The sequence below is a fragment of the Panthera pardus genome, unplaced genomic scaffold (genome assembly GCF_024362965.1).
Source record: "Panthera pardus isolate Hobbes unplaced genomic scaffold, ASM2436296v1 HiC_scaffold_20, whole genome shotgun sequence".
Lineage (NCBI taxonomy): Eukaryota > Metazoa > Chordata > Mammalia > Carnivora > Felidae > Panthera > Panthera pardus.
Genome location: NW_026526766.1, coordinates 50208380 through 50233486, shown reverse-complemented (window position 1 = coordinate 50233486; position 25107 = coordinate 50208380). Strand labels below are relative to the sequence as shown.

The following is a 25107-nucleotide window of genomic DNA, read 5'->3' as shown; positions in this document are numbered from 1 at the left end:
ATAATTCTGGACAGTGACTTATGAAAAGTATTCACTTTAGGCTGGTTCTCTTTAAAATGAAGACATTTAGATATTTATCTTATCTGCATTCTGAGGACTTTCAGGGTAATCACCATTACCTACGCCCCACCCCAAAGCAAAAAGAACACACCTGTTTGTGTTTTACTGGTGAAACAGTTGTGCCCTATCAAGAAATGAAACTAAATTAGTACTAGAGCCTCCTAGCATTCTTGTTTAAAAGTCGTCAACTTCTCAGCGACTTAGGAGGCTGTCCATCCCAGGAGTATTTCAGTTTACAAAGAAGACCCATGGAATATGATATTGTTTCACTTTGAGGAATTAGTTTCAACAGGGAAGATTTTAGGAACATGCATCTGGTCTTTTGTGGATGTGTGTAGAGCTGGGGGTTGGAGGGGAACTTAGGTTTCATTGCCTTCCTAAATTCTCACCTACTTTATGTTAGGCAGTTTGGTATATTATATCACACTGAATTCTATTACCCTATGAAAAGCACATTTATTTCACAGATCAACAAATGAAAACTCAGGTAAGTCAGATGCCTTGTCTAAGATCACCTGAGGGAGAAGGGCAAAGCTAAGATGTTCTTCCAAAGCATGGTTCTCTCTGTGATCCGTGAAGGCTAACAGTCAAATATAACAAAAACCAAAGGACGCTGTTTAGGAGCAAGGTCAGCCCCACATAAATATGGTGGAAGGCTCCTTAACTGAGGGTCCTTTAAGTTCTTGGAAAACTGTTCTCCCCACCCCTAGCTTATGTCTCTATGAACCTTCCCCATGGAGGATAGACACACTCTTTCCACTCACCTGCCACTTCCCCTACTGTGGATTCTCAATCATTTGCTCACTCCCTATTTTCTCCCTTGACTCCAGCCCCAGTCTCACCATTGGTTGGGAAAGCTAGGAAGCTCCGCCTTTGAGGAGCTTGGGACTATATAAGACCTACCCCTGAGCGAAAAGACGTGGCAAGGCAGCTCATCTCAGGTAGGTTCAGAGAGTGTACAAATCGTGACTCAGGGGTGGCCTTGAGCAGTAGCCCATGCTACCTTTTGCCGGGTCCTTTTGCCATTTTCCGTGCCCTTAGGACCGTCCCGGGGGGGTCAGTGCCAGCATTTGTTTTGTCAGTTCAGACACCAGGAAATGCAGTGGGAAATGAGTGAGGCAGATGATTGCAGCTGCTTGAAAGTCCTGCAGGTGTGGAGGAGCCATGGGAGCCATGTTGAATCCAGGGATGAGAAAGGGCTTGTGGAAAAAAATGTCAGGTGGGCGTGAGGGGTTGACTACCATTCACTCCCACCTCTTTTCTTCACCCACCCTTGAAAATGTCCTTGATAGAAATAGGTGTAAGTCGCATTTTAATGACCCAACTTCTCTCCAGGACTCAAAAGTATTAGAGAATTAATCGATATTGCATTACTATGGTTTAAATGGCCAAAAGAGATGTAAACCATATTTTTAAAAATTGGTTTCTCATCCTCAGTTGGCATAGCTTGTGGAGACCACTGCAGATACCATTGTAAAGTTCAGTCAAGTTATAGTGGGGGTGGGGCATGAAGCATATCAGGTAACCTTACTAGTATCCACCTCTGGCCTCTTGCTTGGTCTAGAAGTAAGGAGAGGTCCGTGTAGCCCGGGCTGGTGTGTGCGTGTGTCTGTCTGTGTGTTGGGGGTGGGGGTGCCTCATTTGTCCTCTACTAACCAAACCTACATTTCCTCAGCAGGTTCTCTAGATCTCTGTTTGCCCTGAAAGGTCATGAAAAAATCGCTTTTTAATTTCTGTCTCCCAGGCATTCTGTCTCGACTCTTATTTCCTTTCTCTGATGCCCATAATCTGCCTCTTCCCCAGCCCTCAAAGAGGTACTTTGATCTATTTTCCTACTGGCTACTTAAGGGCAATTCCTACAGGGTGGCTGTTAAAAGAGAAAAACTCTTGCTTTAGGAGGAAGAACCAAGTTGTCCCCGAGTCTCTAAGAGCAAAATCTCCCCAGCATCACACCCAGGATCAGGAGCCTTAAGTGCCAACCTCTATTCCCTTTTTCTTTATCCCTCCCGTGAAAAGTATGTTTTGAGATATGTTGGAACAGTAATGGTGCTATGGGGATCCTAAGTGGGAGAATTTTTCTCAGGCCTTTTGGGTGGTCCCATGATTCCTGAAACCTGGGCGTGGAGGGGCAGTAATGTTCGGGAAGATGGAGTGGGCTGGTTGTCTCAAGAGCCCCTCTTTCCTGGGTCCAAAGGACAGGACACATGGGGTGCAGTGACTGAGAGCCCCGCGCACACGCCCCCTTCTACGTGGGTTTCCCTGCCCACGTCGTCACGTGATCAGGGAGGCGGGGCGAGCGGCGCTAGCTGGGCTATGGTAGCCTTGCTACCGACCAGGAGATGCCTGCTCCCGCCGCGCTGGATCCTAGAAAGGCATGCACAGGTTTGCTGGCTGTAAGATGGATGTGCGTGGACTTGTGTCACCCATACCCATCATGGAATTACTCTAAGGGGTTTCCTATGCTCTGGTGCAAGGAGGTGCGGTGGGACCCTGGTTGCAGCAAGAAGTGTTTATAATCCAAAGGAGATTTTCTCAGTCACCTGTAGCCTGACCAAAGGTTCTTAAGTGTGCCTTCAAACTTCAAAATTAACCCTTCAAATATAGCTTCTGGTGGGGGAAAAAAGTTTTGTTTTGTTTTTTTTTAACTTGTGAGATGGAGAGAAAGTATAAACACACTTTTTTTTTCAATAGTGCCCCCAAAGCACTGCTTAAACAGTCCTTCCTCAATCAAGGCAACCAAATGAAACCCAGCTGATGCCAGAATGCAGTTCCGGCTGGTTATCCTGAGTTTAGACCCCTGGCCGCGTTTATTTAAAGAGAAATTAGATCCAGGCGTTTATGTTTGGATCCTAGGATAGTTCTCCTTTTGGGGTTTGCTCTTGGCCTTCTCCTTCCTCCCCCCAAATGTCATTCACCTTTGTAACCCATTCTTGTACATTTCAGCAGTGTTAATTTAACAGGAAAAGAGGTTGCTGAGCCAGGAGAGAGCTCCTTGTGTAAAAAAGCAGCATGTGTGTTATCAAAACATGTGGATTATCGAAAATAAATTCACAGGTTAAAAGTTGGACCACATGTTCTATCTGAAATCTCTTGTTTGAGAGAAGAGAGAAGTGTATAAATTATCCCATAAATGATATAGGAAAATGTATCTTGAAAAGAGGGAAGAAACTTCTGATTTCCTTAGTTAAAAGTCAGAAAGGAGCTGCCAGGTATTGGGAACAGCTGTTACTGTGAGCCTTTTCTCTTGTTACTATCCTGGTTTTTTCTCAGGAGTGTGAATCCACCTGCTCTAGAGTATTGTTTTATTGATTGATTTTTTTTTTTTTAAAGATTTTTTATGTTGGTGGGCAGGGGAAGGGGGCAGTTTATGTTTGAGACAATCAGTAGACTACCAGGAACCTTAATGAAAATTTTGAATCCCACTGAATTAAGGAAAGACTAGTGCTTTAAATAATGTTTTCTTAGAGAAGATATATTGGTGTATGAAACGATGTACAATTCGGTGTAAGTGGCATTCGGGTATTTGAACTGGTTCCAAATTGTCATTGGTTGGTAAATAATCTCAATAGGCTATATCCAAACTATATCATGTTTGACAGAGTTTAAAAATTATGTATAAACCTGGCCCCACATCGGTGGGGCACTTTAGTAATAAGGCACGAATGTACTTTAATCAGTCATGGATATGAGCTCGACATTTCAAAGACTTAAACAGAGCTAGTTCTTGACCTCTTCTGCTTCTAAGAACCAATCAGTTAGTAGATGGCTGGGTTTGGAAGAGCTAATGTCCTTTTGATAGTAAACTCCTTGTCCAGGATATTCTGGAGTCTGCATTTCATCTGAAGTGATTTTTAAAGATAAAACTTCTCTTGCATTGACAAAACTAGGCACAACCATGGAAGAACTGGAAAGGCTCAGCAAAGAAATTGAATCCGTCAAGACTGAGGTTGAAGAAAAGCAGAAGAGCCTCTCCAAGCTTGCTTTAACACATGAAGAGCCATCGCAAAGTCACATGACCTCCTTCAGGAATACAAATATGAGGCAAGATTTTCTTGAAAATCTCCCGCTTCCAAAGGAAGAGTGGCACGAGCCATCAAAGAATGAAGAGAGTCAGGCCAGAAAGTATGTACTGGACCACAAATGTCCAGCAACTGATCTTGAATATGATCCCTTGCTGAATTATTCTGCAGAGCTGCTTGGGGCATCGAAAGCGACACAGTCTGAGCCTGACGAACAGCAAGTCTGCCGCTTGAAAAAATCTGTGGATGAGAATCGCCACATGTCCCAGGAGAGCCAAAGGCCTCATGTTTCACCAATAAGAATTACAATAAATCTTCAAGAATCTGATGAAGATGACCTTGTAATAGATGTACCTCCAATCATGCCTACTTCTAAGAAACCTAAACCATTGAGAGGCTTCAAATATCAGAATATGGATGAAAGGGTACCTATAATGTCCCCAGAGGAGAGGAGTCTTCAAATTACTGGCACAGAAGAGGAAAAAATCGATAAAACCCAACTAACCACACAAGTAGATGATGACGGTAACAAATCAGAACCACCAGAATCGCTCACGCATAGCTCACTAGATATTAAAAGTAACGTAAACTTGAATCGTGCTAAAAACCACCTCCCTAAGATGGGAAGCTGTGGTGGTAGGAAAAACTATGTCTGTATTTCCAGAGAGAGCATACCTCATGCACCTCTTAGTGACAAAGAAAAACAGAACAGAATGCATAATGAAAGGTATCCACATCACAAAAAATATGTAAAAACAAGTGACAGTCCTCACAGTGAAGAAACTGAAGGTTGGTATTCAAGCCGGCCCCAGGTCTCTCCCGCAGGTGAGCGTGCAGAAGGCGAAGTGTTAGAAAGACCAGACAATAGTCAGGAACTCACTACTTTTGAGGACTGCAAGGTAGTCGAATTTGATTTTGGTAAGGAACCTACTGAGGAGGACACTCCCTCTCATTCCGGTGACACTAGGAAGGAATGCCTTCGAATTTTCACAGAGTTCACAGAAAGTGAAGCTTGTAAGGGAGAGACTACTAAACAGGTTAGTCCGTTTTTTCTTTTAAATCCTTTTCCTAAATTTGAAGGCATTTCCCTTAAACGCATACTCTATTCTGCCCTCTGTAGAAATAGAAATTATATAATGGGCGTATCTAATATATACGCTCTAATACTTGGGGCTAATAATCTATTAGAGCAACAAGGTGAAAACCTTGACAATTGGCTGGCTATAGTGTTGTGTAGACTCAACAGCCTGCAGAAGCCACGGTATTACATGGTTACAGTTGATTTCCCAGCTTAGAGGAATCCTCTGTAGTAGTGTATGCATGTCAAATTATTCAAGTTACGTTTTGTGTGAATTAGTGCTTAATAAGTTGCCTAGTATTTTATAGCTTGGATTCCTGTGGCTCTTCAGGAAACGTGCTAAATATGCCTGTACTCTGCTGAAATTGGGTAATTCTTATCTTTTTCCCACTAGGCTTCAGGAAAGCAAACGGGATTAGATAAGTTGTATTATCAAAACCTTTCTGGACCCAAAAAGAGAATTGCACACATTGCCAAGTTCAATGTGAGTTCCTTAGCTCCTGTCTTATGGGGCACGTTATTTTATAAAATGCATGCCTTGTCATTTTGAGCCTTAAGTATATTCCAATACTTAGTGTCTTGTTAGCCACCTGGGGGCACAAGTGTACACTCAATAACTTGATCTCTGTTTGTAAGCATTTTCCACATTATTCACTTTTTCCCCCATTATCTAACATTTTCATGAAAAGCAGGGATGTTGTTATCGCATAGACTTCTAACCAAAATTACTATGGTTGATCTTCAGTATTTCCAGATTCTGCATTTGCAAATTTTCCTCTTCACTGAAGTTAATTTGTAACCTTAAAATCAAGACTCGTGTTTTGGGGGACCTTTGTAGGCCTGTGTCATGGCAAAAAAATTACCTCCCACACACATTCCCAGCTAAGGCTGAACAAGGCAATACTGCCTTCTTGTTTTAGCTCTCATACTGTTAACATATGTCCTTTTCTCAATCTATTTAGTGCTGCGTTCTTTGCATGTTTGTGTTGTTTGTTGGTAATTTTGCTGTTTAAAATGGCCCCCAAATATAGGGTCATCCAGTGTTCCTAAGAGCAAGAAGGCTGCCTTACAGAGATGTGTTACATAAGCTTTTTATAGGCATAAGTTACAGTGCTATTGACTATGAATTCAATGCTCATGAACCAGCAATATGTACTAACTAAGGTGTCTTTAAACAGAAACACACAGAAAGCAAGGTTAGGTTATTGATTGGTTGGCAAAAGTGTGATCAGAGACTCACCTGAACCTGACTCTGTATATGCCCTAGGAGCAACGGTTCAGTATTCACTAACTCATTGTTTGTGGGACTCTATAGAACAGAAGTGTGGTGAATAAGGGGAATCGACTGTAGATTCTCAAAATCAGGTAAATCTCTTGTAACATGGTAAATGCTGGCATGTAAAGAAGTTAAAAGGCACTGGTGTAAGTAGTACTCCTTTAACACTTCTGTGTTAAAAAGTGCCATTTAACAAGCTTTATTTCTCTGCTCAATTCTCTATATTATCTGCACTTGGCAGACACTGACAACAGAATGTTCTGCATGACATCAAAAGAGTTTATGCTCCCAAGTCACAAATAAGAACTTGGATTCTAGTTCTTTGTTGACGTTAGATGTCCTTGGGCAAGTTATTTAATTTGTCAGAGCTTTATTTTCTTTATCTGTGAAATGGTGATATTGAGTATCCAAGGGTCAGATATATAGGTACTTACGAAAATCATTTCTTTCCCCTTCTCTTAGGAAAAAATTTTTGGAAACATTATTTTCCTTTATTGGCAAATGATGTTTATAGTTTTATAAACATATACTTTTATTGGCAAAAGTGTTTATAGTTTTCATTTTACTTTGCTATGTAACTCCCCCCCCATTCTTCTATTTAAGTATTTGTTGGTTTTATCAGTGATTCCCCCCCCCCTTAAAATAAATTCTCAAAAATAGTAAGCAACAGGACAAAAGAAGATAGTTTTAACATTTTAAAAGTATATCGCCATAGTGCCTTCCAGAAGGATTGTGACAGCGTACAGTCCTATGTGGTGTCTGAGTTCCCTTCCCACAAACCTTGACCAAAAATGGGTATTAAATATTTTTAAAAACCTTGTCAATCTGGGTGAAATTTTATTTCCTTGTTTTGTAGGACATTTACTACAAATGTAGGACATTTTATAGGACATTTGTTACTAATCAAGCTAAACTTTCTGGTGTTCCATTCTCTTCTTTTTTTATTATTTTTTTTAATGCTTATTTTTGAGAAAGAGCGTGAGCAGAGAGAGGGGCAGAAAGAGAGGGAGACACAGAATCTGAAGCAGGCTCCAGGCTCTGAGCTGTCAGTGCAGAGCAGGATGCAGGGCTCGAACTTAAGAACTGTGAGATCATGACCTGAGCCAAAATCAGACACTTAACTGACTGAGCCACCCAGGCACGCCTTCATTCTCTTATTGTAATGAATGTTGCTGTAGAGAAGTCTGATGCTAGCCTGCTGTTTCTCCCTTTATGAGTCACCTGATACTTAAGCCTGGTTACCTAAAGAATTCTTTCCTTAACTTCAAATTCTAGTCACTTTGGTCAGATATGTCTTGTTAGCAGTTTGATTAACACTTTTACCTTCATACAAAGTGAAGTGTCATTTTCATATGAGAATTAATGTCTCTCAGTTCACAAAAGTTTTACTAAATTAAATGCTTCAAAGGTTCAGTTTTATCTCTGCATATTTCTGGGGATACTCCACTTATGTGTGTGTTGTATCACATGGGGTATTATAAATGTAGTCCATTCCACAAGCCTTTGTGCAAAAAGAGATAGTGAAATGATCAGTCTTTTTAAAACTTCTTAAAATCATTCTTCCGTTTTGTGTTGATGCTGTATAGGTTCCAACCAGTAAAGACATCCTTAGCCCATTCAGGGAGCCAGTGGCACCACTGATGAGTCGCCCTGGCATCCTTCGTGCCCAGCAACAGGCAGCACAGATCACGGCTGACATAAAGAGTGGGCAGGCTTTTGTTGCTGCCACTTCAGAACAAAAGAAAACTACATTTGCATGTCCAGTCTCTCAGACCCAAAGGAGAGTCTCAGGAGGTATGAGAAAATCACTTAATCAAGAAATGGGATTTTACCTTATTTTAAAAAGCATTTCCTATGAAATCCATATATTACCAATTATAGCTGAGTCACTCACATGGAACTTTATGTGAAAAATATGATTAGCATGATATTTATATAATGTATGCTGTTTGTCCCTAAATGCTAAGCTATAGATGGTAATACCTTATAAGCATTTCTACATAAAGTGAATTGCTTTATAAATTATCTAAATTTGTTCTTATAGATGATACTGGGGTTAGCTATTGGGAATTTTTTGTGTTTACATTTTGTTTCAAGAAAAAAAATAGAGTCTGTAAAGGAAGTATTATGAAACCTTGAATTGATAATTAAACTCTAATCATCTGAGGCTAATGTCATTAACTCTTACCTTTTTTTTTCTTTTTTTCTTTCTTTCTTTTCTTTTTCTTTTTTTTTTTTTTTTTTTTTTTTTGTCATTGAAACATCTCAGAAAATTCACTTACATCAAACAAGCTTCATCAGGATGTATTTGTATCAAGGGAAAAGCCAAATGCAAAACCAAGCAGATCACACATTCCTGTGAAAAGTGTTGCTGCTTTTCCTGTAAAGGTATTATAAACTAGGTCTGAAGGCCAGAATTTTAGTGCTAATAATCAACTTATCTGTCTACATATAGAGGTCCTGGGAGATTGAATATATATATATATATATTCTATATATATATATATAGAATATATATATATAATTATATTTTATATAAAAATATTTTTATATAAAAATATATTTTATATTAACAAAATATACATTTTTTTTTTCCTGGAGATCCCTCCTTCAGATACATGGCAGACACCAGAGAGAAATTTCAGCCTTTTCTAGTTACTGTCAGATAGTTATTGTCATTTTATGATGGGATTTGTGTCTGTGTGTCCACATTGAGCTATGTTGTTCATCCTGTTCCTGGAAATATTAGGCATATTTTAGACGTAAAACTTCAGTGGCTCTGATTAAGACTCCTCAACTTTTTTTCAAAGGAAAGTTTCACGTTGGAATATACCTTTCAAGAGACATCCAGTGAGGGGTGTATATGTGTGTGTGTATGTGAAAGAGAGAGAGGCAGGTGGACCTTTCATAAATTATGCCATCAGTGGTGGCAGTCCCTCCTTAGTAATTTTTCTCCTATTTGTGGCAATTACTTTTTTTTTTTCTGTTTACTAAGTATTCTTCAGCAGAAAACTACCTGTCACTTTTAAGGATTTCTCCCTCCTGAAACATCTTTGTGCTTCAAGGGAACAACTACAGGAAAGTGTAACTTTTTTTTTACCACCCCCCCCCAAAAGTGAGACAGATTTACTGATTGTACAGTTCTCAAAGTATCAATAAGTTCTTCTAAAGGAATGCTAACATTATTTATAGCTGGGATATTACTGACAATATTGAGTATGTATAAATCTTTGATAACTTTTATTTAAGTCTGAGCATTTTTCTTTGTGAAATGGTAACTGATGTTGGGACATAAATTCTTCTTAAGAATGGTACGTGACAAACTTTCCTATTTGCTGAGAAGAGCACACCAGAGCTCTAAGATTCTGGCTGTGGAGAGTAGAGAGATGATTTGAGTAATCAGGTCAGCTAGAATGGGGTACTCACAGGTAGCTTCACTGTTTCCGCATCCTCATGGCTCCCTTTTGTGAGTGTAGGTAACGTTATGCCTTATATTTATTCTATTTTTTAAATGTTTCTTTTTGAGAGAGAGAGAGCACATGTGTGCAAGCAGGAGAGGGACAGAGAGTGTGAGGGAATGAGAGAATCCCAAGCAGGCTCCTCACTGTGCAGATCCCGATGCAGGACTTGATCTCAGGAACCACGAGACTGAGTCACCCAGGCGCCTTCCTATTTACTTTATTTTTAATGAATTTATAACTTTAAATTAGTTTTGAATTTAATTGATAGAGAACTTACCTGAGATAGTTGTACTTGTTTCCTACACATAGTAGGAATTTTAAACAGAAACATGTGTTTTTCTTTTCGCTAATCAACAACTCTGTTTAACAAGATGCCGAAATACAAAGTGGCTCATCGGAAGCGGGCTTTAGTCACATCAGAATCCTCTGTCAAAGTCCCTGAGGAAGTAAGACAACGCTATGTCAACCTCTTCGTTGAGAAGTACTTGACAGTTTATAAAACAGAGGATGAGGCTGTTAACAAGGTCAGTATATCTGAAGACACACACTTCAAGAGTATTATATTGAAAAAAAAAAAAACAAACCTCAAGAAACAACTTTATTATTTTTCTCTTCCCCTTTTTCGAAACCAGGCTGTGGGACTGGTTCCTGGAGGATCTTTTTGCTATCCTTAAGTTGTAAAGAGTACCCTGGTTACTCGAGTGACAAAAACTGTCTTAGTCCTATAATTTTCTTTTTTTTTAATTTTAATTTTTTATTTCTGGGGGGGCGGGGCTCAAGTGAGTGAGGGGCAGAAAGACAGGAAGAGAATCTCACAAGGGGCAGAGAGAGAGGGTGAGAGAGAGAAGCAGGGTTCACCTGAAGTGGACCTTGAACTCATGAACCCTGAGATCCTGACCTGAGCCTAAGTTGGTGCTTAACCGACTGAGCCACTCAGGCGCCCACTTGTCAAGGCCAATAGTATATTAATCTGAGCAGTGTCTCCCCTCCTTTATATGAAGCATATACTGTCAAGTGAGCCATAGTCCCCACTACTCCCTATTACATACCACTATTTATGCTCATTTATGGGCCAGATCTGGTCTCTTGGAGGCACTTGTCTTTGCAAATCTACTCAAAGCCTTTTTTTTTTTCCAAAATGAAACCTTACAAATCAGGAGCAATAACCATAGCTCCTGTCCCCATGCATATCTTCAAAAGCCTTTGTGGACTCTGGGAGTAATAAGGAGTCAGGGAACTATGGCTCATACACACAATAAGTGCAATCTAAAGGGGAAAGACACTACTCAGCTCCATCTGATAATTGCAGTTTGGCAATTCAAGGTCAATATTTACAGATTTCTAGTCCTCGAAGACTTTTTATGTTAAATTATTTTAATATTTTAAATATTAAAATTTTTAATATTTTAAATACTGTTAGACAAACACACATCTGAACACTAGATTTGGGCTTGGTTGAGGCTAATTCCCACTTCTCTGGGAGGTTATGAAAAGGACCATGAGTGAAAGCAACGAGAGGCAAATCTTACCCCAATTGTGAGGAAGATCTTTATAACTGACACCTCTGCCCATAAAATTGCTGTTTCTTAGTAGTGAGCTGCCAGTTGCTAGAAACATTGGGGATATAAGTGAAGTTGTCATCATAACAGATTCTTGTATTAAGAGCGAGGAAGGACTCAGAAGATTCTCTTTATTAACAGTTTTATTGAGATACACTTCACATACCCTATTAATTCACCCATTTTTGTGTACACTGGAGTGACTTTGAGTATATATACTCAAATCAACCACTTGTGCAATCACTACAATTAATCTTAACACAATTCCATCACCCCAAAGAGATGGTCTGTTACCGTTCATCTGTCACTCCCCTAGCCCTCCATATCTCCTAGCCTTGGGCAGCCACTCACTTAACTTCTCTGTAATTTGCTCTTCTGGACATTTCTAGAATAAGGAATCTGATAATAAGGGATTTTGTTGTGACCAGCTTAATGTTTTCACTTAGAATACTGTTTTCAAGGGTCATCCATACTGTAGTATGCATCATTACTTAATTTCCTCTTGCCAAATAAGACTGGTTTATGGATATGCACACCTGTTCATCAGTTGATGGACATTTGGGCGATTTCCATTTATTGGTTATTAATGAACATTTGTACATAAATGGACATTGTAAGATTTTGTGTCAACAGATGATGATGTTTCTCTTGAGCATATAATTGGGTTGAATGACAATTCTATATTTAACTTTTTGAGGAAATACCAAACCGTTTTCCAGAGGAGCTACACTGTTGTATATGCCCACCAGTGATGTGAACAGTTCTAGTTTCTTCACATCCACGCTAGTGCTTGTTACCTGTATTTTGTGGAGCCAACTTATTGGGCATGAAATGGTATCTGATTGTGATTTTGATTTTGATTTCCCTAATGCCTAATGATGTTGAACATATTTTTCTGTGCTTTTTGGCCATTTGTATGTCTTCTTGGATATGTCTGTACACATGTGTTCAGTTCCTTTGCATATATTTTTGTCTTTTTATCAAGTTTTGAGAGTTCTATATATATTTTGGATACAAGTGTCTTAGTAGATACAGTATTTACAAATATTTTTTCTTTGAGTTGTATTCTTACTTTCTTGACTGGATCATTTGCATTACAAAAAGTTCTTCATTTTGATATATTCCAATTCATCTGTTTTTCTTTGTCACGTGTGATTTTGGTATCCTATATAAGAAACAAAGATTTATTACTACTTTATTTTTCTCAGAATTTTACAGTTTTAGTTACTACATTTAGGCATAGGATTCACTTTTTTAAATGATTTTTACATAAGGTATGAGGGAGGGGGTCCAAACATTCATTTGAATGTGGATATCCAATTGTCACAGCACCATTTGTTGAAAAGATTATTTTTTCGCCATTTAATTGTCTTGTCACCTTTGTCAAAAATCAGTTGATCATAAATACTAGATATAAATGAACATAAATTCTGGACTCATTTTATTACATTGATCTCTATTTCTATCCTATACCAGTATTACACAATCTTAATTACTATTGCTTTGTAGTAAGTATTGAAGTTGGAAACATGACTCCTCCATATTTGTTAAATTTTTAAAACTGTTTTGGGTCCCTGGCATTTCCATATAACTTTTAGGTTCAGCTTGTATTTCCTACAGAAATACTGGATTATAATTTTGATAGCAGTTGCTTTGAATCTCTAGATCAATTTGTGGAGGATTGTCATTTAACAATATTAAGTCTTGTGAACCATGAACATGGAATGTCTTGTGGGGTTTTTTTATCTTTTAATTCCTTTCAACAGTGTTTTGTAATTTTCAGACTATAAGTCTTTAACTTTTTTGTTAAATTTATTCCTAGATACTGTATTAACACTATTATAAATGGAATTATTTTTGTAATTTTATTTTCAGATTGTTCATAGCCAGTGTACAAAAATACAATTAATACTTTTTATCTTGTGTCTTGAACCCTTATATGCCTATTCTTTTTTTTTTTTTTTTTTTTAGTTTATTTATTTGAGACAGAGAGAGAAAGAGAGCATGCACAAGTGGGAAAGGGACAGAGTGGGAGGGAGGGAGGGAGGGAGAGAGAGAGAGAGAGAGAGAGAGAGAGAGGGAGAGAGAGAAAGAGAGAGAGAAAGAGAGAAAGAGAGAAAGAATCCCAAACAGGCTACACACAGCGCAGAGCCCAATGAGGGGCTTGAACTCAAAAACCTTGATCATGACTTGAGCCAAAGTCAAGAGCCAGACACTTAACTGACTGAGCCACCCAGGCACGCCCCTATTTATTAACTCTAATAGTTTTCAGTGAATTCCTTGGGATTTTCTTCAAAGAAGATGATATCAACTGCAGATAGACACAGTCTTACTCTTTCCTTTCCAATCTGTATATATTTTATTTCATTTTCTTGCTTGATTTCTGTAGCATAAATTTCCAGTAGAATAATGCGTGGAGGTGGTAAGAGGGGCATCCTTGTCTTGTTCCTCTCCCTAAGAGGAAAGCTTTCAGTCTTTCTCCGTTAAGTACAGTGGTTACTGTAGGTGGATTTTTAGTTGTTGTTGTTTTTTTTACATGTCCTTTATCAAGTTGAGGAAGTTCCCTTCTATTCCTAGTTTAAGTGTCTTATCATCTTGACTTTTCTTAAATACTTTTTTCTTATCTCTTGATGTCATATAGTTTTTGTCTATATTCAATTAATGTAGTATATTACATTGTTGTAGGTTTGTTTTTTTTATTAATCTTAAACTCATGCATTTCTTGGATAAACACCCTTGGTCATGGTGTATAGTCTTTTTATGTTGCTGGACTCAGTGTGCTAGAATTTTTGTGTCAACGTTAATTAGGTCTACAGACACCAGTCTGTAATTTTTTTCTTAAATATTACTTTTCTCAGCATGAAGCCCAACATGGGGCTCGATCCCACAACCCTGGGATTATGACCTGAGCTGAAACCAAGACTTGGATGCTCAAGCAACTGAGCCACCCGGGTACCTAATTACTGTTATATTTATTGTGATAAAATATGCCTGACATAAAATTTCTCATTTTAACCATTTTGGGTGCACAATTCAGTGTTACTAAGTACCTTCACAATGTTGTTTAACCATCACTACTATCCATTTCCAGAGCTTTTTCTTCATCCCAAATAGAAACTCTGTACCTATTAAGGTAATGAATAACTTTTCATTCTTCTCTACCCGCCCCCCCCCAGCCCCAGGTAACCTCTATTTTAATTTCTGTCTCTGTGAATTTGCTTACTACAGGTACCTCATCTAAGTAGAGTCATGCAATATTTGTCCTTTTGTTTCTGGCTTCATTGACTTAGTGTAATGTTTCCATAGTTCATTCATGTTGTAGCACATATCAGAATTTCATTCTTTTTGGCAGCTGAATAATACTTTATTACTTGTGGTACCACATTTTCTTTATTCTAGTGATGGACATTGTAGCTTTCTTTGCTTGTAGTAACTTACTCTTTTTTTGGAGTCTCAGGGTTATATTGGCCTAATAGAATGAGATGTAAAATGTTCCCTTAATTTTTGGAAGATCTTATGAATGGTTACTATTCTTTTTTTTTTTTTTAAATCTTCTTTAAATGTTTAGGGAATTCATCAATGAGGTCTGGGCTTGTGGATATTTTTTTAATTACCAATTCATCTCATAGGTCTACTCTTGAGTCAATTTCATGAGGTTTTATCTTTCTAAAATTTCACATGTCATCTAAATTTTATAATACATTGGTATATATTTGTTCATAGTATTTCTTTATCATTCTTTTTATTTCTGTGAATTGTGTGGTGATGCCTTCTCTTCCGTTACTGATTTTAGTAATTTGAGTCTTATTTCTTTTTTCTTAACCTAGCCAAAGTTTTGTCAATGTTGTTGACCTTTTCAAAGAACCAACTTTTGCTTTTTTAGTTATCTCCATTTTAGAAAATTCTTCATTTCATTTATTTCTACTCATTATTATTTCTTTCCTGCTTTCTTTGGGTTTGGTTTACTATTAAAATTACAGTTTCTTAAGATGGAAGGCAAAGTTTTTAATTTCCATTTTATTTTTAGTAAAGCCATTTACAATAGGAATTATTCTCTAATCAAAAGGTTTGGTATGTTGTGTTTCCATTTAAATGCATCTCAATTTTTAAATCTCGTTTGTGATTTCTTCTTTGCCCCACTGTGTAATTTCCACACATTTGTGAATTTCCCAAATTTCCTGTTGTTGACTTATAATCTAATACCATTGTGATCAGAGAACATACTTTCTGTGATTTAAATCCTTTTAAATTTATTGAGCATTATTTTATGGCCTAACACATGATCTGTTCTGGAAAATGTTCTGTATCTGCTTGAGAGGCATTATATATTCTGCTATTTTTGCATAGAGTGTTCTATAGATGTCTTCTAGGTATAGTTGATTCATAGTGGTGTTGAAATATTTTATTTTCTTCACCATTTGACTTGTTTCCATTATTGAAGTATGGTATAGAGGTCTCCATTCTTCTTCTTTTTTTTTTTTTATTTTGACACTGGCTGAAAGAGAACTTTTTATTGCTTTATGTACAGAAAATTCAGCATCCATTTAGCCCAGTTGGGTGGCCATTTGTTTAACCTTTGCCTTTTCCAACTTGGCAATGCAAGCCAGACTTTGGACCCAGGACATTGCCTCCCCAGTGGGGGTGGATCTCATCATATCTGTCTTTTCAATTGGTCCTGATGGGTTCCGCCTGCTTAACCAGACCTCCTTTGTCTTCTGACTTAACCTATGTGAAGGTGACAGGGGTACAAGTCTTCCTGTGAACCAGACAACCCAGCCTGGCCTTCCCCTTGATAATGCACTAGTGTCCCATCTTAGGACACATGTCAGGCAGGAAGACAACCAGCTCAATGGGATCCACATCGTGTGCAATCACTACCAGCTGAGCCTTCTTTGTTCCACTAAGGTGGTAACAGTATTAACCCCAGTTCACAGGATGGGCAGCCTCTTAGTGGGGACATCCCCTTTGCCAGCAGCTTTCTTCTCAGCCTGGGCCAACAATCTCTGCTTCTTCTCTTGCTTTATCTCTACTGTATTTGTGGGCCAGTTTAAGCAGTTGAGTAGCTTTTTGGTGGTCCAAGCCCTGGGTGAACTGGTTAATCACAGGTGACACTTTTAAGCATTCATAGAGAATAACCCTTTGCTGCTGCAGCTAGATGTAGCAAGGCCATTTGACAAAGTGGGTGAGTCCCTTTTAGGCTGAATGTCCCGTCTGATGCCAAAATGCTTGGGCCTTTTCTCAAATGGGATTGACTAAATTCTTGGCCTCCTGCTTCTTCACAACAGCAGGCACCAGGCCACCTTCCTCTCCTTGACATTCTTTCCTTTCAGCATCTTGGATGGTTGGAGAAGAGAGAAACTTTAGGTATCCATTCTTAATGTTGAATTGTTATTTGTCACTTGAGTTCTGTCAGCTGCTGCTTTCTGTATTTTGCTGCTCTGTTATTAAATGCATATTTGTTAATAATTGTTATGTCTCCCTGATGGATTGGCTCTTATCATTATGTCTTTGTCTCTAGTAACAACTTTTGTTTTAAAAATCTACTTTGTCTGATAGTAGCATAGCCACTTCACATATATTTTACTATTTACAAAGTACATCTTTTTTTCTCCTTTACTTTGAACCTGTTTGGTCTTTGACTGTAAAGTGTCTATCTAGAGGTGCCTGGCTGGCTCAGTTGGTAGAGCATGCAACTCTTGATCTTGGGGTTGTAAGTTTGAGCCCTGTGTGGGGTGCAGATACTACTTAAAGATCTAAAGTGTCTACCTTGTATACAGTGTAGAGTTACATATTTTTCATGATTCTTCCAGTCTCTTCCCTCAGTTGGAGTATTTAATCAATTAACATTTAATAAGTACTGACCAATAAAAGGATTTACATCATGTGTTTTGCTATTTTTCTATATGTCTTGTGTCTTTTTATTTTCTCTATAATTAGTGCTTTCTTTTGTGTTATATAGATATTTTCTAGTGTATCATTTAAATGCCCATGTCATTTCTTTGGCTATATTTTTTTAGTTACTGTCTTACTTTTTGCCTTTAGGATTACACTTACCATTTTAATTTAAAACAATCTAATTCAGATTAAAACTACCTTTATTTCAATAGCCTATAAAAATTTTGTTCCAGTATATGTTTCCTACCCTCTTCTTTATACCATTATTATTATATGGATTATAACATTATATAAGCCTATCAACACAATTTTGTAATTACTGCTCTATGCCATTGTTAAAACAGGAGAAAATGATTACATACGAACACATATATTCTTCAATATTTTCCTATAAAGTTATATTTACCAATATCAATTCTCATGTGAATTCAAATAACCATCTAGTGTATCTGTTGTGGACCCCCTAGAGTACTGATAAAAATTTTTACACTTTTCAGCTCCAGAATTCCTAAAAACTTTTTATTTTTAAAATTTCTCTTTACTCATGTTGTCCATGTGGTAAGACCCCATTTTCTTTGCTTCTTTAAACATAGTTTCTTTCATTTTTAAAACATATTTACAAAGTCTTTGTACTTAAAGTCCAAAATGTGGACTTTCTCAGGGGCATTTTCTCTTGGCTGGTTTTTATTCTGTATGAGGTACACTTTTTTGTTTCTTTACATAACTCATAATTTTTTTGTTACAGACTGTATGATTAAATAATAACTGGTTTCAGGTACATTTTTGTTTTGTTGCTAGGTTTTGGTTTTTCTTGTTGCTACTTATTTGTTTAGTGACTTTACTGAACTAATTTTGTAGATTCTGTATTCCTTTCAATGTACGGCCACTAAGTTCTCCAGTAGCATTGTTTTTTAAGTTCTTGCCTTTAATTTTTATTTTAAGGCCTTCTTCAAAAGGATCACCCTCTGTCAGCATAATCTACTTGTTAGCCAATGACTGGTTAGAAAATTTTCTTAAATGCCTTGTCTGTATGTTTTCCTCCCTTTGCCAGGGGGAATCTATGTGAGAAGAAGTGCCTTAAAACTTAAGTTGACAGCCAGCCTTAGCTTTCACGTCCTTGTTCCAGGGCTTCAAGAACAGCCACTAGTGACTGAGTAGGGCCTTATCTTTTCCCAGGTCTTTCCCGGGCCACCTTTTAAGCTCCAGGAATATGTCAGGACCTTTCAAAATTTTTTGTGGTCACCTAGGTCTCCAAAATGTTTTTTAGATTCCTGGCCAGGTTTGGGGCCCTTGGGTGGCTTAGTTGAGCTTCCGACTTCAGCTCAGGTCATGATCTCACAGTTGGTAAGTTCGAGCCCCACATTGCAGGCTCTGTGCTGACAGCTCAGAGCCTGGAGCCTGCTTTGGATTCTGGGTCTCCCCGTCTCTCTGCCCTTCCCCTGCTCTCTCTCTCTCTCTCTCTCTGTCAAAAAAATAAACGTTAAAAACATTAAAAAATTAAAATTCCTGGCCAGGTCCCTGTTTGCCCAACAAGAAATCATAACCTTAGGTGGCTGTCATCTTGCCACCCAGTTGCTATTGTTTTAGTAGCACTCAGGCAATAGGGTCCCCCCGCCCGCACCATGAGCTGAGTTCTGACTCAAATACCCACAACACCTTGAGAATAGATTTTCCAGGGAGCTGCTTATTCAGACAAAATATTGTCTGTGTTCTGGGGATGATGTTTTTAGTGTAGCTGTAAAAGAAGTCCGTCCTCTCTGTTGGCTACGAGGCTGCCAACTTTTTATCACTATGGCATTAAGCTGGCAGGTGGGAAGTGGGTAATGGGAAAACCCTCAAGCTAAAATGGACTCCATTGTCTTACCGAGGTTCAGTAGTTTCTCTTAGGTAATTCTCAGTTTGTTCTGTGGCTTTGGTTAATTTTCAGAGTTTTGAAATGGTTACTTTAGTTGTTTTGCCAGTATTTTAATTATTTTTATGGGAAGGTGAGTTCATGAACGTTCTTGTTCAGCCATTCCGGAAGTCTGTCTCCTCCAGGATTCTATACTGGTTGAAGAATAATGGCAACGCAAAGACAGACAAAAAAAGCAGCCTGTTACAGAGACATGTTATCCTTTATTATTTCAATTTGCTTTTCTTCTCTCCTCTCTCCAACCCCCCATGGCTTTCTCTCTGTGAAGTTTAGTGTAGTGAGAAGAATCTTGGCTTTGGCGTTTGGTCACTCCTGGATTCATTTACTAGCTCTGCAACAGTAAGATATCTACTTTGTCTTGAGCCTCATACAGGTTAGTCATGATGGCACCCATTCTCACTGATTCACAATGAAGACTGAGAAAACATTTAATGACTATTCTACCAAACCTGCACATACTAGGTGCCCGATAAAGCATTAATACAATGTTATCATTATATTACCCTTACTGGTTTCTGTCATTTTTTATCCATTGTTTTCTTTTACTGACCTTTAGGATTTTCATGAATCCTAGCATAAAAATATTGATTACTGGGGCACCTGGGTGTCTCATTCTTGATTTCAGCTCGGGTCATGATCTCACGGTTCATGAGATTGAGACCTGCATCAGACTCTGCACTGGCCATGGAGCCTGCTTGGGATTCTCTCTCTTCTCTCTGTTCTCTTTATCCTCTCTCTCCCCCCTCCCCCCTTCTCCCTCCCCTCTCTCTCTTTCTCTCTCTCTCTCTCTTTCTCTCTCTCTCTCTTTCTCTCTCTCTCTCTCTCTCTTTCTCTCTCTCTCTCTTTCTCGCTCTCTCTCTCTCTCTCTCAAATTAACTTAGTGATTACTTAATGGTTTTAGAAAAATAACCTATAAACTAAAGATAATGAAAAGAGGATTATGTCTTTCCTTTGCTGTGTGATCTTAAGCAAAGTATTTAGCCACCTTGAGCCTTTGTTACCTCAAACGAGAATAATAATAAGCACCTTTGATACATTAGGGGCTTGCTTTGAGAATCAAATGAATATGCACTGTAGGCTTTTTGTACTCTGAGATACTGTGGTTTTAGTTTGTGAAGAGAAGTATCTAGTTCCTCGATTTGATTCATGGGATAATTTTTTTTCTTTCCTCTCAAAAGCCATAAACAGAAAAATGTAAAATAAGTTGCTTTTTATTTGTGCCATTTTTCGCCATCCCTTGAATTATATTTTGCCATATTTATTCCATTATATTGTAAACATTTATTATCCATCATCTTGAGATTTAATATCTTTTATTCACTTCATGGTCTAGGCTAAAATAGAAGAAAAGGCCATTTATGAACGCTGTGGCAGTAGAAATATGTATGTGAACATAGCGATAAATACTCTTAAGAAACTGAGACATCAAGGTAATTTCTTTATAATTAATCAAGTGATAAGATAAAAACTTGTGATCAACACCTGACATTAAACATGTTTTTTTTCATTAGCAGGGTGGTTTTTAGGTATTCTATGAAACATAGTTTAAAAATGTTCTCTTGAGTAGAACATGCAAGTAGGATTTTTGGTTGAAAATAACAAATTAGATTTGAAATTAGACATATGAATATAACTCCTTGAGAGCAGTTATCATGGAGATAATTAAATTTGGTTTCTAGTTATAAAAGTAACTCACTCCATGTGAAATAGTATTTCTCAGCTCTTTTTTTTTTCATTACTGCCCCCCTAAGATCTTTTTTAGACATTGTTTTTTCTACCACCCCCACCCCCAACCTCCAGTAGTATTAAGTACTTAAGGAATAATATTTTGTTGGGTAAGGCTGAGTTTTGGAAAGCCACATACCATTGTAATATCTATGATTTTTTTTCTTTATTCCTCAAGAGCCAGTTTTGTTTGCTTGGGGGTAATCCTACCCCCAATTTTGTTTCCTTGGGGGTATTCGAGAATACATAGCATGGATTCAAATAATACAGAAAAACATTAAAAAAAACAGAACAGCCAAAGACAACTTTATTCCAAATTTTTGATATAGACCCTTCCATAATGACTACAGAAATATATGTAATTTTAATAATTCAGATGAATGCAGTCATTTGATGTATGCTCTAACTTTTTTCACAAAATAAAGTATCCTAGAAATCTTTCATCAGTTAATCTAGAATGTGTGTTAACATCCAGATCTGTATTGTACATTTTAATGACTACATGATACTCTGTTGTACAGACCTGTAGTATTGATACTCCATTGTGTAGAGTGTAGAATACAGAAGAAACACACGCACTGAGTATCTAAGTGGCTTATGTATTTTTTCTACCTTACGTTCTGTGATTAATGGAGTGTGAACTCAAACATTTCCTCATACTAGAGCCTATGTATCCTTAACATAAATCCCTGTGCACAGAGTAGCTAGCAGAAACGGTCTGCATGTTTAAAATGGGTAAATATTGCTAACTGCCTCCAGAAAACATTTGCTCTTTACATTCCCCACTAATAGGGTAGGAGTATAAGCTTTTTCCTCACATCTTGGAAAAGTTCCTCATTTATCCCGTTCTGGAGTGTGAAAGTATAGACCAGAAATGAAATTATTTTAGCTTTTTATTATTATTATGAGGTTGAAGACCTTCCTTTTTTCTATCTCAATTTAAATTGCCTTTTTGCATCTTTCTGTCCCCTTTTATTATCAGCCTATTCATCTGCAACAACCTTTTGCATATCCCCTTTTAATGGGCTTCAAATGTTTTCCTCAGTTTGTCACTCACTGGTACTTCAGCCTTATTTGTGAAGTTTGTAATAATAAAGCTTTTCACTTTTACTTTTTTCTCTCTTTTTTTTTTAATTTTTTAACGTTTTTATTTTTGAGACAGAGAGAGACAAAGCATGAACGGGGGAGGGTCAGAGAGAGGGAGACACAGAATCCGAAACAGGCTCCAGGCTCTGAGCTGTCAGCATAGAGCCCGACGTGGGGCTTGAACTCACAGACCGCGAGATCATGACCTGAGCCGAAGTCGGACGCTTAACCGACTGAGCCACCCAGGCGCCCCTACTTTTTTCTCTTTTTTAATGTTTGTTTTGAGAGAGAGAGCACGTGTGCATGTGCATGCAAGCAGGGGAGGAGCAGAGAGAGGAAGACAGAATCCTGGTGCAGGGCTCTATCCCATGAACCGCGAGATCATGTCCTAAGGCAAATCAAGGGTCAGACATTTAACCATCTGAGCCACGTAGGTACCCCTAGAAGCTATTTTAGAAGTGCAGTTAGGGGCACCTGCATGGCTCAGTCGGTTAAGCATCTGACTTCGGCTCAGGTCATGATCTCCGATTTGTGGGTTTGAGCCCCACATCATCCTCTGTGCTGACAGCTCAGAACCTGGAACCTGCTTTGGATTCTGTGTTTCCTCTCTCTGCCCTTCCCCTGCTCATGCTTTGTCTCTGTCTCTCTCTCTCTCTGTCAAAAATAAATAAACATTTAAAAATATATATATAAATAAAGTGTAATTAATGTCTTGCTTTTTGGTTTCTGGGTTTTGTGTCATGCTTAGAAATGCTATTTTAATTTCAAGAATATAAAAACTTGATAATTTCTTTATGGCATTTAAACCATTTTTTTTAATGTTAAATTTTATAGTAAAGAGCATGAGCAGGGGAGAGAGGCAGAAGGGGAGAGAGAGAATCTTAAGCATGTTCCACACTCAGTGTGGAGCCTGACACGGGGCTTGATCCCATAACCCTGGGATCATGACCTGAGCCAGAATCAAGAGTCAGATGTTCAACTAAATGAGCCACCCAGGCGCTCCTATGGCATTTTTATATGTACAGCACTTGAAATAGACTTGAATACCTGTGTTACAATATACAAGGTCTCAAGAACAGACATTTCTTGAAAGGAGACCTATAGATGGCCAATAGACACATGAAAAGATGTTCAACATCACTCATCTTCAGGGAAATAAAATCAAAACCACAATGAGATATCACCTCACACCTGACAGAGTGGTTACAATCAACAACACAAGAAACAAGTGTTGGTGAGGATGTGGTGTGTGTGAACTGGTACAGCCTCTGTGGACAGCAGTGTGGACGGTCCTCAAAAACTTAAAAATAGAACTACCATGTGACCCAGTAATCCCACTACTGGGTATTTATTTACCCAAAGAATATGAAAACACTAATTCAGAAGGCTGTATGCACACCTGTGTTTATTGCAGCATTATTTACAACAGCCAAATTATGGAGGCAGCCCAAGTGTCCATCAGTAGATGATGGATAAAGAAGATGTATTAGATAGAGGTGTGTCTATACATATATATACACATACATATACACACAATGGAATATTACTCAGCCATATAAAAGAATGAAATCTTGCTTGCCATTTGCAACAAAGATGGATCTAGAGTATATAATGCCAAGCACAGTAAGTCAAAGAAAGACACCATATGATCTCACTCATGGGTAAATTAAGAAACAGAACAAATGAGGGACACCTGGGTGGCTTAGTTGGTTAAGCGTCCAACTTCTGCTTAGGTCATGATCTTGCAGTTCATCTCTGTGCTGACAGCTCAGAGCCTGGAGCCTGCTTCAGATTCTGTGTCTCCCTCTCTCTGTGCCCCTCCCCCGCTCATGTTCTCTTCTCTCTCTCTCTCTCCCTCTCTCTCCCTCTCTCTCCCTCTCTCTCCCTCTCAAGAATAAACATTAAAAGAAACATGGAAAAAAAAGAACAAAGAAAAAAAAGACAAATCAAAAAACAGACTTTTAACTATAGAGAACAAACTGATGGATACCAGAGGGGAAGAGAGTGGAGGATGGGATAAACTGGCGAGGGGGATTAAGAATACACTTATCGCAATGAGCACTGGGAGATGTATGGAATTGTTGAATCACTATATTGTACACCTGAAACTAATAAAACACTATGCTAACTACACTGGAAGTAGAACAAAAAAAACTAATAAAATAAAAATTGAAATAATAACAAAATAAAATATACAGGGTCTCTTGTTTTAGTATTTTCATGGTATTCTCACTACCCCCCCCTTCTCTTCGTATTAAATACAGCATAAAGATATTGAACATAGAAGTCTAAGTACACATTTGGATATTTGCAATGAAATGGAAATGGTTTGCAAATTGTGAGAGTTATAGTCAGTAATGATGTAAAACTCATTGGCTCTTATTTAAACATACTCTAACCAATACACAGAATATAGTAGCTTTAGAAAATACGAAGTCCTGATCTAATTATTTCATAAATTACCATTTTTCCCAACTTAGCATTGGTTATGAAGTAGTTTGGTCTCCCATGTTGGGTGCCTATTTTAAGGTAAAAATAAAGACTTCACTGCGCTCTAGACCTTTCTCATGTTTTATATTTTTTTATAAAGCAGACAAAAATAATTCATTGTCTCAGAAGAAGAGTTCTTGTATGTTTTAGGTGTCCCTGGAAGCAATAACAACGATAAAACAACTGGATTGAAAAAGAATGAAAAGAAAAGTGGTAAGTTTGGTGCAATGTTGACAGACCTGTCCTTGTTACCTTAAAGGAGAAGTAAATGTGGTGTGATGCAATTAGTAAACTATTGTGTTGGGGCGCCTGGGTGGCTCAGTCAGTTAAGCGTCCAATTTCAGCTCAGGTCATTATCTCACAGTTTGTGAGTTCAAGTCCTATGTCAGGCTCTGTGCTGAAAGCTCAGAGCCTGGAGCCTGCTTCAGATTCTGTGTCTCTCCCCTCCCCCACTTGTTCTCTCTTTCAGAGAATGGGCATGAAAATAAATGAATAAATAAACTATTGTGTTTATGAAGGATCATCTGCAGACTGAATATTTAATAG

General features: G+C 38.1%; 1 protein-coding gene across 1 annotated transcript in view; it reads left to right on the top strand.

The window, feature by feature from the left end:
• The first annotated feature begins 109 nt into the window (after window positions 1-109).
• Window positions 110-25107, top strand: part of LOC109252070 (putative exonuclease GOR) — a 42148-nt gene continuing 17150 nt past the window's right edge. The window contains exons 1-7 of the mRNA XM_019424210.2: window positions 110-5116; window positions 5552-5641; window positions 8020-8227; window positions 8703-8821; window positions 10266-10418; window positions 20594-20690; window positions 24712-24774. Coding sequence (XP_019279755.2) covers window positions 3956-5116; window positions 5552-5641; window positions 8020-8227; window positions 8703-8821; window positions 10266-10418; window positions 20594-20690; window positions 24712-24774 — 1891 coding nt within the window. The 5' untranslated portion in view covers window positions 110-3955. The remainder of the gene's footprint in view (window positions 5117-5551; window positions 5642-8019; window positions 8228-8702; window positions 8822-10265; window positions 10419-20593; window positions 20691-24711; window positions 24775-25107) is intronic.